Below are 13,236 nucleotides of genomic sequence, written 5' to 3' on the forward strand. Positions count from 1 at the left end.
GGAGGAGTCATACTCCAACAAGGACTCTTCCCACCCTCCACCTTTTTCGTCTTGGGCGCATGGGCCCTCATGGGGTCGACTGCCCAGCCCACAAGGGGATGGTGCGCCACTTATTGGGACCATGTGTCCCCCGGGGTGGGTGCCCCCCAGGTGGACCCTCGGAACCCGTTCGTCACTCTCGATACACTACCAGAAATACCCGAAACTTCTCCGGAGCCCGAATACCACTTTCTTATATATAAATCTTTACCTCCGGACCGTTCCAGAGCTCCCCGTGATGCCCTGGAACTCATCCGGGAGTCCTAACAACCTTCGGTCACCAACATACATAACTCAATAATATCGAAACGTCACCGAACATTAAGTGTGCAGACCCCGCGGGTTGGAAAACTATGTAGACATGACCGAGACACTTCTATGGCCAATAAAAAATAGCGGGACTTGGATGCCCATAATGGTCCTACATATTCTACAAAGATCTTTATCGATTGAGATTCAGTTAATCCCATACGTTGTTCCCTTTGTTTATCGGTATGTTACTTTCCCGAGATTCGATCGTCAGTGTCTCCATACCTAGTTCAATCTCATTACCGACAAGTCTCTTTACTCGTTCCGTAATACAAGATCCCGTGGCTAATTCTTTAGTCACACTGCTTTCTAGCTTGTTGTGATGATGTATTATCGAGTGGGCCCTGAGATACCTCTCTGTCACATGGAGTGACAAATCACAGTCTTGATCCATGCCAACTCAATAGACACCCTTGGAGATACTTGTACAACATCTTTAGAGTCATCCAGTTATGTTGCGACGTTTGATACACACAAGGTACTCCTTCGGTGTGAGTGAGTTGCATGATCTCATTGTCATAGGAACATATACTTGACTTGTAGAAACAATAGCAATAAGCTAATACGATCAAATGCTACGTTCATAGATCATTCTCCTAATGATGTGATCCCGTTATCAAATTACAACGCATGTCTATGGCCAATAAATCTTGACCATCTTTGGTCAACGAACTAGTTCTTTAGAGGCTCACTAGGAACAGTGTGTTGTCTATGTGCCCACACATGTATTTGAGTTTCCAATCAATACAATTCTAGCATGGATAATAAACGATTGTCATGAACAAGAAAATATATTAATAACTAATTTATTATTGTCCCTTGGGCATATTTCCAACACTTTCTAGTACTTGAAATCTTCCCTAATGCCGTAAAATGTTCCTCATTGAATATGAAATCAGCGTGACGGGGTGTGAACAGATTCCCAATAAGGGGTTCAAGGTACTTGATAATCGACGGCGATTTATACCCCACATAGATCCCCAACTTTCTGTATGGGCACATAGATGTCAGTTGTGGTGGTGAGATCGGGATGTATGCAGCACACCCGAAGTTATGCAAATCGAAAATGCTAGGAGGATTTCCATGTACCAATTTCATAGGGGAAAACTGTGATATGCAGTTGGCCTCAATTGTATTAAGTCAGCAGCGTGTAAAACAACGTGGCCCCAACAAGAGGTTGGATAGTTGCAATTCATCAATAAAGGTCTTGCAATGAGTTTAATCCTCTTAACCAATGCTTCAGCCAAATCATTTTGTGTATGGACATATGAACCAAAGTGTTGAACTTCAATCCCCAAAGCCATGCAATAATCATTGAAAACATGTGAGGAGAATTCTGCAGCGTTGTCCATTTGAATTGACTTATTTTGACTTTCATGATAATGGGCTTGCAACTTAATGAGTTGCCTCATTATTTTGCCAAATGCACGATTCCGTGTGGATAGAAGACACACATGTGACCATCATGTAGATGCGTCAATCAGAACCATGAAATACCCGAAAGATAGACAATGGTTGAATGGGACCACAAATATCTCCTTGAATACGTTGAAGGAACCGAAGTGATTCATCTAGTATTTTGAGGTGTGAGGGCCTCAAAATTAGCTTTTCGAGGCACAAGATGTGCACAAAAAATCAGAAGATCGAGGAAATTTTGACTCAAGCAAATTATGACCAATGGAATCGTTAGTAATTTTTCTCATCATCCCTATTCCAGGATGGCCTAGGCGACCATGCCAGGTTTGGAATGCGTTAACATTCTGAAGAATTACTTTGTATGCAACACGTTTCATGGGTTTGATCTACATATTGTACAAACTAGACGTTAGAGAAGGAATTGTCTCATATACCTTTTGGCCATATCCGTGATCTTTAGTAAAAAGTAGATACTCCTCTTTGTTGTTTTCATGGGTTTCAATATGAAAACCACTCTTACGGATATCTCGATAACCGATGAGGGTACATGATGAGTCAGGATACCATGATCGAGATTTTCATCGATGATTACAAAATATCATTTATATGCTCTGAAAAGACAACGGTAGAGACACTCATCAGTTTCAAACACGCGTCTGTGTGGAAGACAACCGCACGGCGATTGGGCAAAGAAAGATTTTTTCTAATTACATTTGTAACTAATCTTAACAGGTCCCAGGACCCCACCCTAGATCCGCCACTCGTACAAATATGTGTACCGAGCCATCCGAGTGTAGAGTTGATGGCACCATTTTGAGGAGCTCCACCCCGTGATAAAGATTATTATACATACACCAGCTTGAATTTGCAGCAAAATCAGCAGCAGTGAGGGGGTGTTTGTTTTCACGGACCTTTTGGTGTAGGGACTAAAAACAGTCCCTTTTAGTCCTAAAAACAGTCCCTTTTAGTCCTATGTGAAACAAACAAGAGGGACTTTTAGGGACTAAAAGGGGTATTTTGGGACTAAAGAAAGAAATCTCCATGGGAGGGTCTTTTTGGGACTTTTTAAACACTTTTTCCAACACTACCCCTACTTTTAGCATGTCATTTAATAACTTCTAATAGTATATTACTAGGGGTAACATGGTCTTTTTATATGTCATTTAATAACCCCTAGTCCCTGTTTAGTCCATGAAAACAAACATGCAGGGACTAGAAACTTTTTAGTTGAAACTAAAAAAAAGTCCTCAGACTTCTGAAACAAACAGGCCGCTGCACGAGGCTGACTATTTCTGCTCAAAAATCCAAAGTTGGAAAGAATACTTTACGTTCACCGAAGTAGCGTGTCTTAATGTGTCGAGTTAATGTGGATCCGGATTAACGTGGCAGAAATTTCATGGGCAGCAGTTTAATTCTCGTGGGATTCATGACGCATAAACAAAATACCCGTTGCGCCCCTGACCAACCCCCACCGCTAGCTTGCACAGGACGTAAATACCACCCGCACCCACGGGTAAATGTGACAATTCGGAAAAGGAGAGGAAAACCCCCACGGAGGCGCACGCAGCGCTCCTCTACTTGACTCGGAATACAACAGCACGAAAACGAACGCACCGCTCGCTTCCGCCTCTCCCCAACCTCCGTAGTCCGTACCCTCCCCACCCCCACCGCCGCTCCGTCCGCAGCGGCGGCCGCCTCGGCTGAACCCCTCTCGGCGGCGGCGATCGACGATGGTGGTGGCCACGGAGGAAATGGCGGTCTACTGCTTCGACACCCTCGTCGCCCACTACAGCGGCGAGCAGCCGCCGCCGCCCGCCTTCGACGAGGGCGTCCAGTAAGCCCCCTCCTCATCCTCCCGGGTCGCGATCGGACCCTCCCCTCCAAGCCGGAAAGGATGGGCTTATAAGGCGGTTTGGCGTGGTTTCCGGTCAATTTCGCGGCGGATTTGGGGGGAAGGGCGTGCCTTTTACGGCGGCAAGAGTGGATTTGGGCGTTTTCTTGGCTTGGATTCATCCAGCGTACTGGCTAATTTCAGATGCAGAGATTATCTCAAGTAGAGAAGAGGAAATATTTTAAGAAATACTCCCTCCCTCCCTTCACAGATATAAAGATGTTGCAGCCTTTTTTTTTGAATCGGATGCGTATAGACACCTTTTAGTGTGTTTGTTCACTCATTTCAGTCCGCATGTAGTCCATATTTAAATATTCAAAACATCTTATATTTGTGAGGGAATGATATTTTTTGGCCTTAGCTTAAAGGATATACAGTAGAATGTTTTTGCATGTTTGGCCTTCCAGCTTTTGGTACTAGTCACTATCCTGCCATTCGTAAAATGTTGTCACACTTCCATCACAATATTGTAGGTTTATTAAGGCTGTTTGGTCTTCCAGCTTTTGGTACTAGTCACTATCCTGCCATTCGTAAAATGTTGTCACAGTTCCATCACAATATTGTAGGTTTATTAAGGCTGTTTGGCTAATAGCGTAGTTTCTGAAAAACGTTTTAGTGTTATCTGGGAAAACATATACTCCCTCCGTCCGGAAATACTTGTCCTAGAAATGGATATAATGGATGTATCTATAACTAGGACAAGTATATCCATTATATCCATTTCTAGGACAAGTATTTCCGGACGGAGGGAGTATACATATATACCATGTCTGAGCTCAGTGGGTTAAATCTTGTAACTTCAGCCCACTGTTTGTCACCTGGAAGAAGGCTACCAATGGTTCCGAGCCACGCCTAAGGGGATGCATCGGAACTTTGGAGCCCCGTCAGATTGTAAGCGGCTTCAAGGATTACGCGCTGACCAGGTATCAATATTTCCCACAAGATTTTCTTGTGCACTACCAGGCAGTGTCACACACCATCTATTGATTGGATTATATTAACTCAAGAAGATCTCACTTGTAGTGCCCTGAGGGATCGGCGCTTTTCTCCGATACAGTCCAAAGAGCTGCCGTATTTGGAATGCACGGTTTCTATATTGACTGAATACGAAACTGCACTCAACTACCTTGATTGGGAGGTTTGCTCCTACATGCTATTATCTCTAATTCCATTGGTCTCTATGGTCTTACAGCCAACATTTGCATGAGCGCTATTTTTTTATGCGACTGCAGGTTGGAAAGCATGGTTTAATTATTGAGTTCACCGATCCTGACTATAATGTAAGACGGAGTGGAACATATTTACCTGAGGTTGCTGCCCATGAAGGTGAGCACTTATCAGCTACTTGTCCCTCTCTAAGAATACATCAGTTCTTAAAACTGCTACACATAGTTAAATAATCATCCCAAACCCCGTTGACAATTTCTATTGAATTACAATGCCATTGTGTTGATGAGAAATTTGGTTCTAGTTGCCAACGCATTTTGGCTTTATGTATCTCTATATAGTGTGTGCCATTATCTAGCAAAGCAAACCCTCCAATCTGCACCCTGTTTATCAAGTACTCATCATGGTTAAGTCACTTGCTTGAATCTCTACAGAACGTCAATGTAAGAGTGCCTCAAGTGCTGGATATGTTAACTTAATGAGATTTCACAATATCACGTGTCCATATGGTTGAAATAAATGAAACTGAAGAGCTTGGGAGAACAAATGAAAATCTTTTAATCAGTACATTCCCATTTTAGTTGCCTATGTACATAACATAAGCCTGATACCTGGCAGGATGGACACAACTAGAGGCTATTGACTCGCTCATGAGGAAGGCCGGCTACAATGGCACCATCACTGAGTCTTTGAGGAAGAAAATCCGCGTCACCCGCTACCAAAGTACCCTGTACACCATGCAGTACGGTGAATATACTGCATATGTCAAGAAGAACAGAGGTGAAATTAACGGGGCATCCATAGTTAATGGATTCAAACCAGGCCAGTGATTTATCTGTCTGTAGCAGGTAATATAATTATTTATAATTTGGCTTGGAAGCAATTGGTGTGAGAATTTGTTTGGAAAAATCAGTTCTTGCCATTGATCTGCCATCATGCATTTCGTTCCAAAGAATGTGGGGTGCCATGTCAACGGCCCCCATGTCATTTGAGACAAATTAAATGGTGATGGTTATGTATCTGTAAGCCTATGAACTTTGATTACAAATAATTGCGTGAAATTAATTGATTTAAGTTGTTCATTCACTGATTATGATACCAGTGATCCTGATCGAAAACTCTTTTTGCTTGAGATTTGATCTAGAATGTTGGTCAAAACCTCAAATATAACACCATTGACAATGAAAATAGGATGAAACTTACAATCTGATCTTTGTTGTGACCCATGAAGCATGAAGAATAGTTCTGAGTTTACTTGGTACTATGGCAGTGGCCTTCTGTTCCTTTCCACTCTAGACAACTGGAGGCAGGCACCTCACACAAAGAGCAATAACACTGCATTGTATAGAACAACAAATTTTTTGTATTGTAAAGGATTTGTCATGCTTTGCAAGCAATCATGGATGGGTAGTCAGTCAGATTACCTTGCGGCAACGGCTCTCGTGTGGAGTTGTATCAAACGGGTAATTTCCACACAGGTGCCTTGGATGTGGAAAATCTTTTAGTGCCACCTAGTTATTCATCATCATGGAGCATATCAGAAATTTTGCCACATTTATATGGATTCAACACAATAAAAAATTCAACAACAACATCATAAAAGATTAAACAGTTATTGTCACACGATGTCTGATTGATTTGTACTTAGTAGTACTAATTGGTGGAGCTTAATACACCGTTTCTTATTGCAAGCATACTCAGAGCACTTAATACATAGATGTAATATGGCAAGAAGTTGGGAAAGCCAGTTTAGAGAGCCTCTTTTGCTACTACGACAACGTAGTCACCGTCTTCCTCATCAAAAACTCCTCTTTCAAGGTTGAGCCTATCCATCTCTGGGAGATGGTCATAACCGTCTTCTCCAACACACTGATCGTCTTCAGGTTCGTGCTTTATTGGCGACATGACAGGAACGACGACATCCTCAAAGTATTCAGATTCAGACTTCGGCAGCAGCTTGTCAGGGATGGTTTCCTCCGAGAGTTCAGCCGTGCCACCGGCGTGCTTTATCAGCGACATGTCAGGAATGACGACCTCCTCGGAGCATCCAGACCCGCATTTCAGATGCGGCATGCCAGGGATGGTTTCCTCTTCGAAGGGTTCATCCACAGCATCGGGACGGTCTTCAGTCTCGCACTTCCCGGGCAGAATGTCAGGAATGACAACCTCCTCGAAGCATTCAGATTCGCGCTTCGCCGGCGGCATCTCAGGGATGACTTCCTCCTCAGAGACTTCATGTTCATCGGCACCACTGATGCCATCTTCAGTTTCGCACTTCACCGGCGACATGTCATAAACGCTCTTCGACAGCTGCACCTCTGGGACGGTCTCAGCGAAGTGCTCATCGGCGCCGTTGTCATCTTCTGGTTCGTGCTTCACCTGCAACATGTCAGCACCGACCTCCACCAAGGGCGATTCGGTATCTGACATTACCAGCAGTGGCTCGCCAGGGATGCTCTTGACATCAGGCTTGGCCTCAACAGTCTCCATCTGATGGATAGCTGGTTCATCTTCTTCATCTCATAGGGGTTATCCAATTTATCACCAGCAATGCGTTCATGCAGGCCGCCATTAGCGGAATGCTCTGACCAATCTACTTCCACCTTGACTTTGATCTACAGGCCATGACAGGAAAAAGAGAAGATGTTCCCGTGGTTCATGAATACGGTCAAGAAAACAAACAATTTCCTTGGCGACTTCCGATTCATGTTATATGCAGCTACTGAGTTAACAGAACAATCACTGATCTGAACTCCAACAGAAAATTAACCGGCCAGACATGTATGGGAGTTGTGGAGGATAATGAGAGGAAGGGATAGTAAGAAAGAACCGTACCGGGCCTTTGGCCGCAACCACGACCACATCGTCGTCGTGTGTTGCTTTGAGGTTCACCTTCCTGGCGAACTCGGCGGGGTCTATCTCGCAGCAGTCGTCGTCGTCCTCGGTGTCGAGCCGCGCCCCTCCGATCTCCAGTATCTTCACCATCGCCTTCGCTGTTTGAGCTTCTCCTTGCTCTGCTCGGTTGAACGGGTGATTGCCATACGGGAAAGGTGGGAGCCCTTTATGAACAGCGGATAGCGAAGCCTGATTTATTGTGAGCCCAATGAGAACGGGCTGCGGAATCCCAAACGGCACGCCGGTGAACGAGGAGCCGCGTGTGGGAACCAAAGGGGCTCGAACGAAGTCATCAATATATTCCTACCAAGCATTAGAGCAAGTACAATAAGGTATACTCAGCAGGCTGTAAAGATTAAAATACTTTCCGATATTGTGGTGTTGTTAAAAAAAAACACTCCCCAATATCAATGCCAAATAGTAGTGTTGTCCTCCATTTTTTTTTTTTGAAACGGAGTTGTCCTCCATTTTGCTAGCTAACAGATCAGTTGTTGTGTGGGCTTCGACAAGGTGATCTATTATCCTTAGAAAAAAGTCTATTTTTAAACCCTGAATTCGTAAAGGTTGGCCGGAATGAACCCTCAAGTCAAAATCCCGGTCGATTGTACCCTAAAATATGCAATACCGGTCTAAATCAAACCTTCTGACCATTTTCCAAACAGGGATTGTCGATGTGACACACGATGACCGGGATTGGGCCGGCCCAGTTCATGGAATTGCGTTTTTTCGTTCGTTTTTCTTGTTTTGTTTTTTTCTTTTTCTTTTCTGCTTCTCCTTTCATTTTATTTTCCCCTTTTTCTTTTCTGATTTTTCTCCTTCCGTTTTTATTTTTTATTTTTGTTTTTTTGTTCTTCTATCCTTGCATTTAAATTTATCTTTTTTGCTTTTATTTTCTGGTTCTTTTTTCCTTTCGTTTTTCTTTTTTTCCCTTTTTTTTTCCCTTCCTTTTTTTGGGGTTCTTTTTTCCTTTCATTTAAATTTATCTTTTTGGTTTTTCTTTTCTGTTTTTTTTCTTTTCTTTTCTTTTCTTTTTCTTATTCCTTCCGTTCTTATTTTTGTTTTTTGTATTTTTGGTTCTGATAGTCATATAACTTGCATCTGATGTGCAGTTTACTGCTAGATCTTTCAAAATACATTTTTTTGATCTGCTAGCTTGTGAATTGGTGCAAATACGGTCAGTCCTCCTAATTGCCCGCGTACTCGACGCTGGTGTGGCATGCCACACATGCAGGTGTCCACTGTCAGCCTCCACAGTTATGGAGCGACGCTCGCATGGTTTCAGTGATGACACACTTTTGATGCTTTCTTTGAGGCGGCAGATACTGAATTTTGGCACAGTTTTCTATTGAATCTTGGTCAAAAAAAATATCTGAAACTCCCATTAAGATTTTACACACAGCGACCATCATCCATAATTAACAGCAAACAAATCTAAAAAATTCAGCACATTCAGTCTGCATGAAAAGAGGTGCAGCACATTCAGTTCACTGAATTTGCAAGTATATTGAGTGTACACATTGTCACAAAAATTCAGTAAACATCTGACAAACCGAACTATACCTTCTATCGATTCAGGATCAACTACCTATGGTCTAATGGTTGCCTAATAGATTGTAATGCATAATCTGCAGATCGGTTTAACCAGTTCATCACATAGGCGACTGAATCAATGGTTGGCCTACCACATGAACCCGACCCAAGCCAAACGAGGCCATAGAGATCTCAGCGGTGAGTAGAGAAGAGAAACAGAGAGGACGGTCTAACGGTACAATGGCGCTGCTTTGCCCGGACGTCAACGACGCGGTTCCTCCGTCTCCTCCTTTCGCGGTGGCCGTGACGCACAGCCTCACCTGTCTCCGCCTCGAACTGATCACGAGATGAAGCAGCGAGGAGTACCAACCCTCGACGTCCGACACTCGCTTCAGCCGCCCCCTGCGTGGCCGCGCGCAGCGCCGACTCCTTCAAGGTGGCACCCTCGACCTCACCGCCAGTATCGAGGACCGCCGCGAGCTTGCCGACGGCCTCGTCCGCGGTGTCCATCTCGTTGCTGGTGCTGATTTGGCGACGCGCGCGACGGTGGTGAGCTGATGGCAGCGCCCACCGCGGGTCGATGAATAGGATGGAAGGGAGCATCGACAGGGCAGGGGAGGAAGCGACGGCCCCGGTAGACGAGCATGGCGGGCGTGCGGCTGAGGGAGGACGGGGACGGGGGCGGGGACGAGACGAGGTGGGGCGCGAGGCGAGAGAGGAGGCGGCGGTGACGGAGGCGATCAATGCGGGCAGCGATGGCGTTGCACGCGTAGAGGAGCGCGGCCCAACAAATTTTAAATGAAAAAAAACTAAAGCGGACCGGTATGAATCCCGGTTAAAATTTGCTAGGGTTCAATTTAGACCGGGATTACATAGTTTAGGGTACGATCGACCGGGATTTCGATTTGGGGGTTCATTCCATCCGACCATTACAAATTCAAGGTTTAAAATGGACTTTTTTCCTTATCCTTATAGTGGGATTCGAAGGATTTTAAAAACATACGAATAGAAAAAGTAGAGGGATAGAATGGCATGTCCATTTAAACCCTATAGGATTAAAAAGTGTTTGATGCCACAGAAGAAACAAAAGAATTATAAAAAAGGTTGAAGTGGATATTATATTTCCTATTAAATGTAGTATAGAAGATTTCATAGAAAAAATTCCTATGAGATCCAATCCTATGAATCGAAGGACCGATGTAGGAAAAAAAATCCTAGGGATTTCAATGATTCGAAATCCTTTAGAATTCCTTTGAATCAAAGGAGCCCTAAGGCCTCATTTGGTTCATAAGGTAGGAATATCATAGGAATAGGAAACTTGTAGGAGATGAGATGTCATGCATCTCAAACCCTATGTGAATAGGAATAGAAAAAGAGATGTCATTTGATTCACATCATAGGAATTTTTTTATTGAGTCTAGGCTAATGTTTATTTTCTTGTGAAATGTGAAGGATAGGAAGAATTTCTCCATAGGAATAGGATTTTATTCCTACAAACCAAAGGATAGTGAATTACTTTTTCCTAGAAAAATCCAATCATACACATTTCCTACAAAATTCCTCCAAAGCAAAGAAGGCCTAAGCAGCTTTTGCAGGTATACTCGCAAGCTACCGGTCAGCCTCTTTGACTCTTTGAAATCATCCATTCTATTTGGTAGTTCCTGCCCTGAACCTATCATAGACAAGGTTAGGATTGTACTAGATGTCACTACTACGAAAGAAAAATTCTAGAAACTTGCAAGTTATATTTACTTAGCCATTGTTCTCCTATGGACATCCAACTCATGCAAGTTATATTTACTTAGCCATTGTTCTCCTATGGACATCCAACTCAAGCTCGCAAGGAGGTTTTGATCAAATTTGTTGGGTCCTGATACGTCTCCAACGTATCTATAATTTTTAATGGTTCATGCTATTATCTTGTCAAACTTTGGATGTTTTGTATGCCTTTTATATATTTTTTGGGATTAACTTATTAACTCAGTGCCAAGTGCCAGTTCCTGTTTTTTTCGTGTTTTTGATCCTTTTCACAGGAGGATTTTAAACGGAGTCGAAACGGAACGAAACTGCCATTTTTTTTTCAAAACAGAAAAAGATCGGGAAGCCTGAGAATCAGGGCAGGGGGCCACCGGGGACCCCACAAGCCCCCTAGCCGTGGCCAGGGGGGCCCGCGCCTCCCAGGCTTGTGGGCTCCATGGGCCTCCTCTGCCCTAGGTATTTCGCCTATAAATTCCCTAAAATCCCAGAAAAAATCAGGAGATCATCGAAAGTACTTTTCCGCCGCCGCAAGCTTCTGTCTCCGCAAGATCCCATCTGGGGCACGTTCTGGTGCCTTGCCGGAGGGGGGATTCGGATACGGAGGGCTTCTTCATCAACACCACGACCTCTCCGATGATGCGTGAGTAGTTCACCATAGACCTACGGGTCAATAGCTAGTAGCTAGATGGCTTCTTCTCTTTCTTGGATCTTCAATACAAAGTTCTCCATGATCTTCATGGAGATCTATCCGATGTAATCTTCTTTTGCGGTGTGTTTGTCGAGATCCTATGAATTGTGGATATATGATCAGCTTATCTATGAATCTTATTTGAGTTTATTCTGATCTCTCTTATGCATGATTTCATATCCTTGTAATTCTCTTCGAGTTGTGGTTTTTTTTGGCCAACTAGATCTATGATTCTTGCAATGGGAGAAGTGCTTGGTTTTGGGTTCATACCGTGCCGTGACCTCACCCAATGACAGAAGGGCTAACGAGGCACTCATGGTGTTGTTGCCATAAAGGGTAACAAGATGTGGTTTTCATCATTGGTTTGAGATTATCCCTCTACATCATGTCATCTTGCTTAAGGCGTTACTCTGTTCGTCATGAACTCAATACACTAGATGCATGCTGGATAGTGGTCGATGTGTGGAGTAATAGTAGTAGATGCAGAAAGTATTGGTCTACTTGTCTCGGACGTGATGCCTATATGTATGATCATTGCCTTAGATTTCGTCATGACTTTGCGCGGTTCTATCAATTGCTCGACAGTAATTTGTTCATCCACCGTAATACTTGCTATTTTGAGAGAAGCCTCTAGTGAAAATTATGGCCCGCGGGTCTACTCCACACCATATTTTCAGCCTTACACCTTTTTCGTTGCACTTTCCGCCTTCAGATCTCACTTTGCAATCAATCTTGAAGGGATTGACAACCCCTTTATAGCGTTGGGTGCAGGCTCTTTTGTGTTTGTGCAGGTACTCTGGACTTGACGAGATTCTCTGTCACGCCCAAGATGCGACCCTATCCTCAATTTGGCACGGGGGCCTCGTCAGGGATAGAAGCGCATCTCGTCGTGTCGCAAGGATGGATATCATTACAAGTACATGTACTGAAAAGATGAGATATATGAAGGGTTGGCTTACACTCGCCACAAGCTACATCAGAGTCACATCAGCACATTACATAATCATCAAAAGTAAGAGCAGGGTCCGACTACAGACGAAAACAAACGACAAAAGAAGAACGACGTGCATCCTTGCTATCCCAGGCTGCCGGCCTGGAACCCGTCCTAGATCGAAGAAGGAGAAGAAGATGAAGAAGCAACTCCAAATGAACAATCAACGCGCTCACGTCGAATAACCTTTACCTGTACCTGCAACTGGTGTTGTAGTAATCTGTGAGCCACAGGGGACTCAGCAATCTCATTTCCAAAGGTATCAAGACTAGCAAAGCTTAGTGGGTGAGGCATGGTTAAATGGTGAGGTTGCAGCAGCGACTAAGCATATATTTGGTGGCTAACTTACGAGTACAAGAAATAAGAGGGGGGAGATCTACGCATAACGGACGTCACTACAGATGATCAAAAGAATGATCCTGAACACCTACCTACGTCAGACATAACCCCACCGTGTCCTCGATCGGAGAAGGAACTCACGAAAGAGACAGTCACGGTTACGCACACAGTTGGCATATTTTAATTAAGTTAACTTCAAGTTATCTAGAACCA

The 13,236-nt window shown here is 43.9% G+C and overlaps 2 protein-coding genes across 3 annotated transcripts; one reads left to right on the forward strand and one right to left on the reverse strand.

Moving 5' to 3' along the window:
- The first annotated feature begins 3,345 nt into the window (after window positions 1-3,345).
- Window positions 3,346-5,908, forward strand: LOC123435933 (uncharacterized protein At2g38710). Its single transcript, XM_045115600.1, has 5 exons — window positions 3,346-3,598; window positions 4,459-4,578; window positions 4,679-4,793; window positions 4,888-4,981; window positions 5,441-5,908. Exons 1-5 carry the CDS (start codon window positions 3,495-3,497, stop codon window positions 5,650-5,652), a joined length of 645 nt encoding a protein of 214 aa, XP_044971535.1. The 5' UTR covers window positions 3,346-3,494; the 3' UTR covers window positions 5,653-5,908.
- Window positions 5,909-6,000: 92 nt separating this feature from the next.
- Window positions 6,001-8,404, reverse strand: LOC123435912. Of its 2 annotated transcripts, none has more exons than XM_045115599.1 (2): window positions 7,658-8,404; window positions 6,001-7,437 (listed from the first exon to the last, which is right to left on the reverse strand). In XM_045115599.1, exon 2 carries the CDS (start codon window positions 7,310-7,312, stop codon window positions 6,572-6,574), a length of 741 nt encoding a protein of 246 aa, XP_044971534.1. In that variant the 5' UTR covers window positions 7,313-7,437; window positions 7,658-8,404; the 3' UTR covers window positions 6,001-6,571. The 2 variants fall into 2 exon arrangements, 1 of the variants encoding a protein (XP_044971534.1); XR_006627160.1 differs by having other exon boundaries at window positions 6,001-6,157; window positions 6,247-8,399.
- Window positions 8,405-13,236: the final 4,832 nt, after the last annotated feature.

Source organism: Hordeum vulgare, chromosome 1H (genome assembly GCF_904849725.1).
Source record: "Hordeum vulgare subsp. vulgare chromosome 1H, MorexV3_pseudomolecules_assembly, whole genome shotgun sequence".
Taxonomy (NCBI): domain Eukaryota; kingdom Viridiplantae; phylum Streptophyta; class Magnoliopsida; order Poales; family Poaceae; genus Hordeum; species Hordeum vulgare.

Coding starts and splice junctions, on each gene's coding strand:
- LOC123435933 (XM_045115600.1), top strand. CDS start 3,495: ATGGTGGTGGCCACGGAGGAAATGGCGGTCTACTGCTTCGACACCCTC. Junction 3,599..4,458: donor GCCTTCGACGAGGGCGTCCA/GTAAGCCCCCTC, acceptor TTGTAACTTCAG/CCCACTGTTTGTCACCTGGA. Junction 4,982..5,440: donor TGAGGTTGCTGCCCATGAAG/GTGAGCACTTAT, acceptor GATACCTGGCAG/GATGGACACAACTAGAGGCT.
- LOC123435912 (XM_045115599.1), bottom strand. CDS start 7,312: ATGGAGACTGTTGAGGCCAAGCCTGATGTCAAGAGCATCCCTGGCGAG.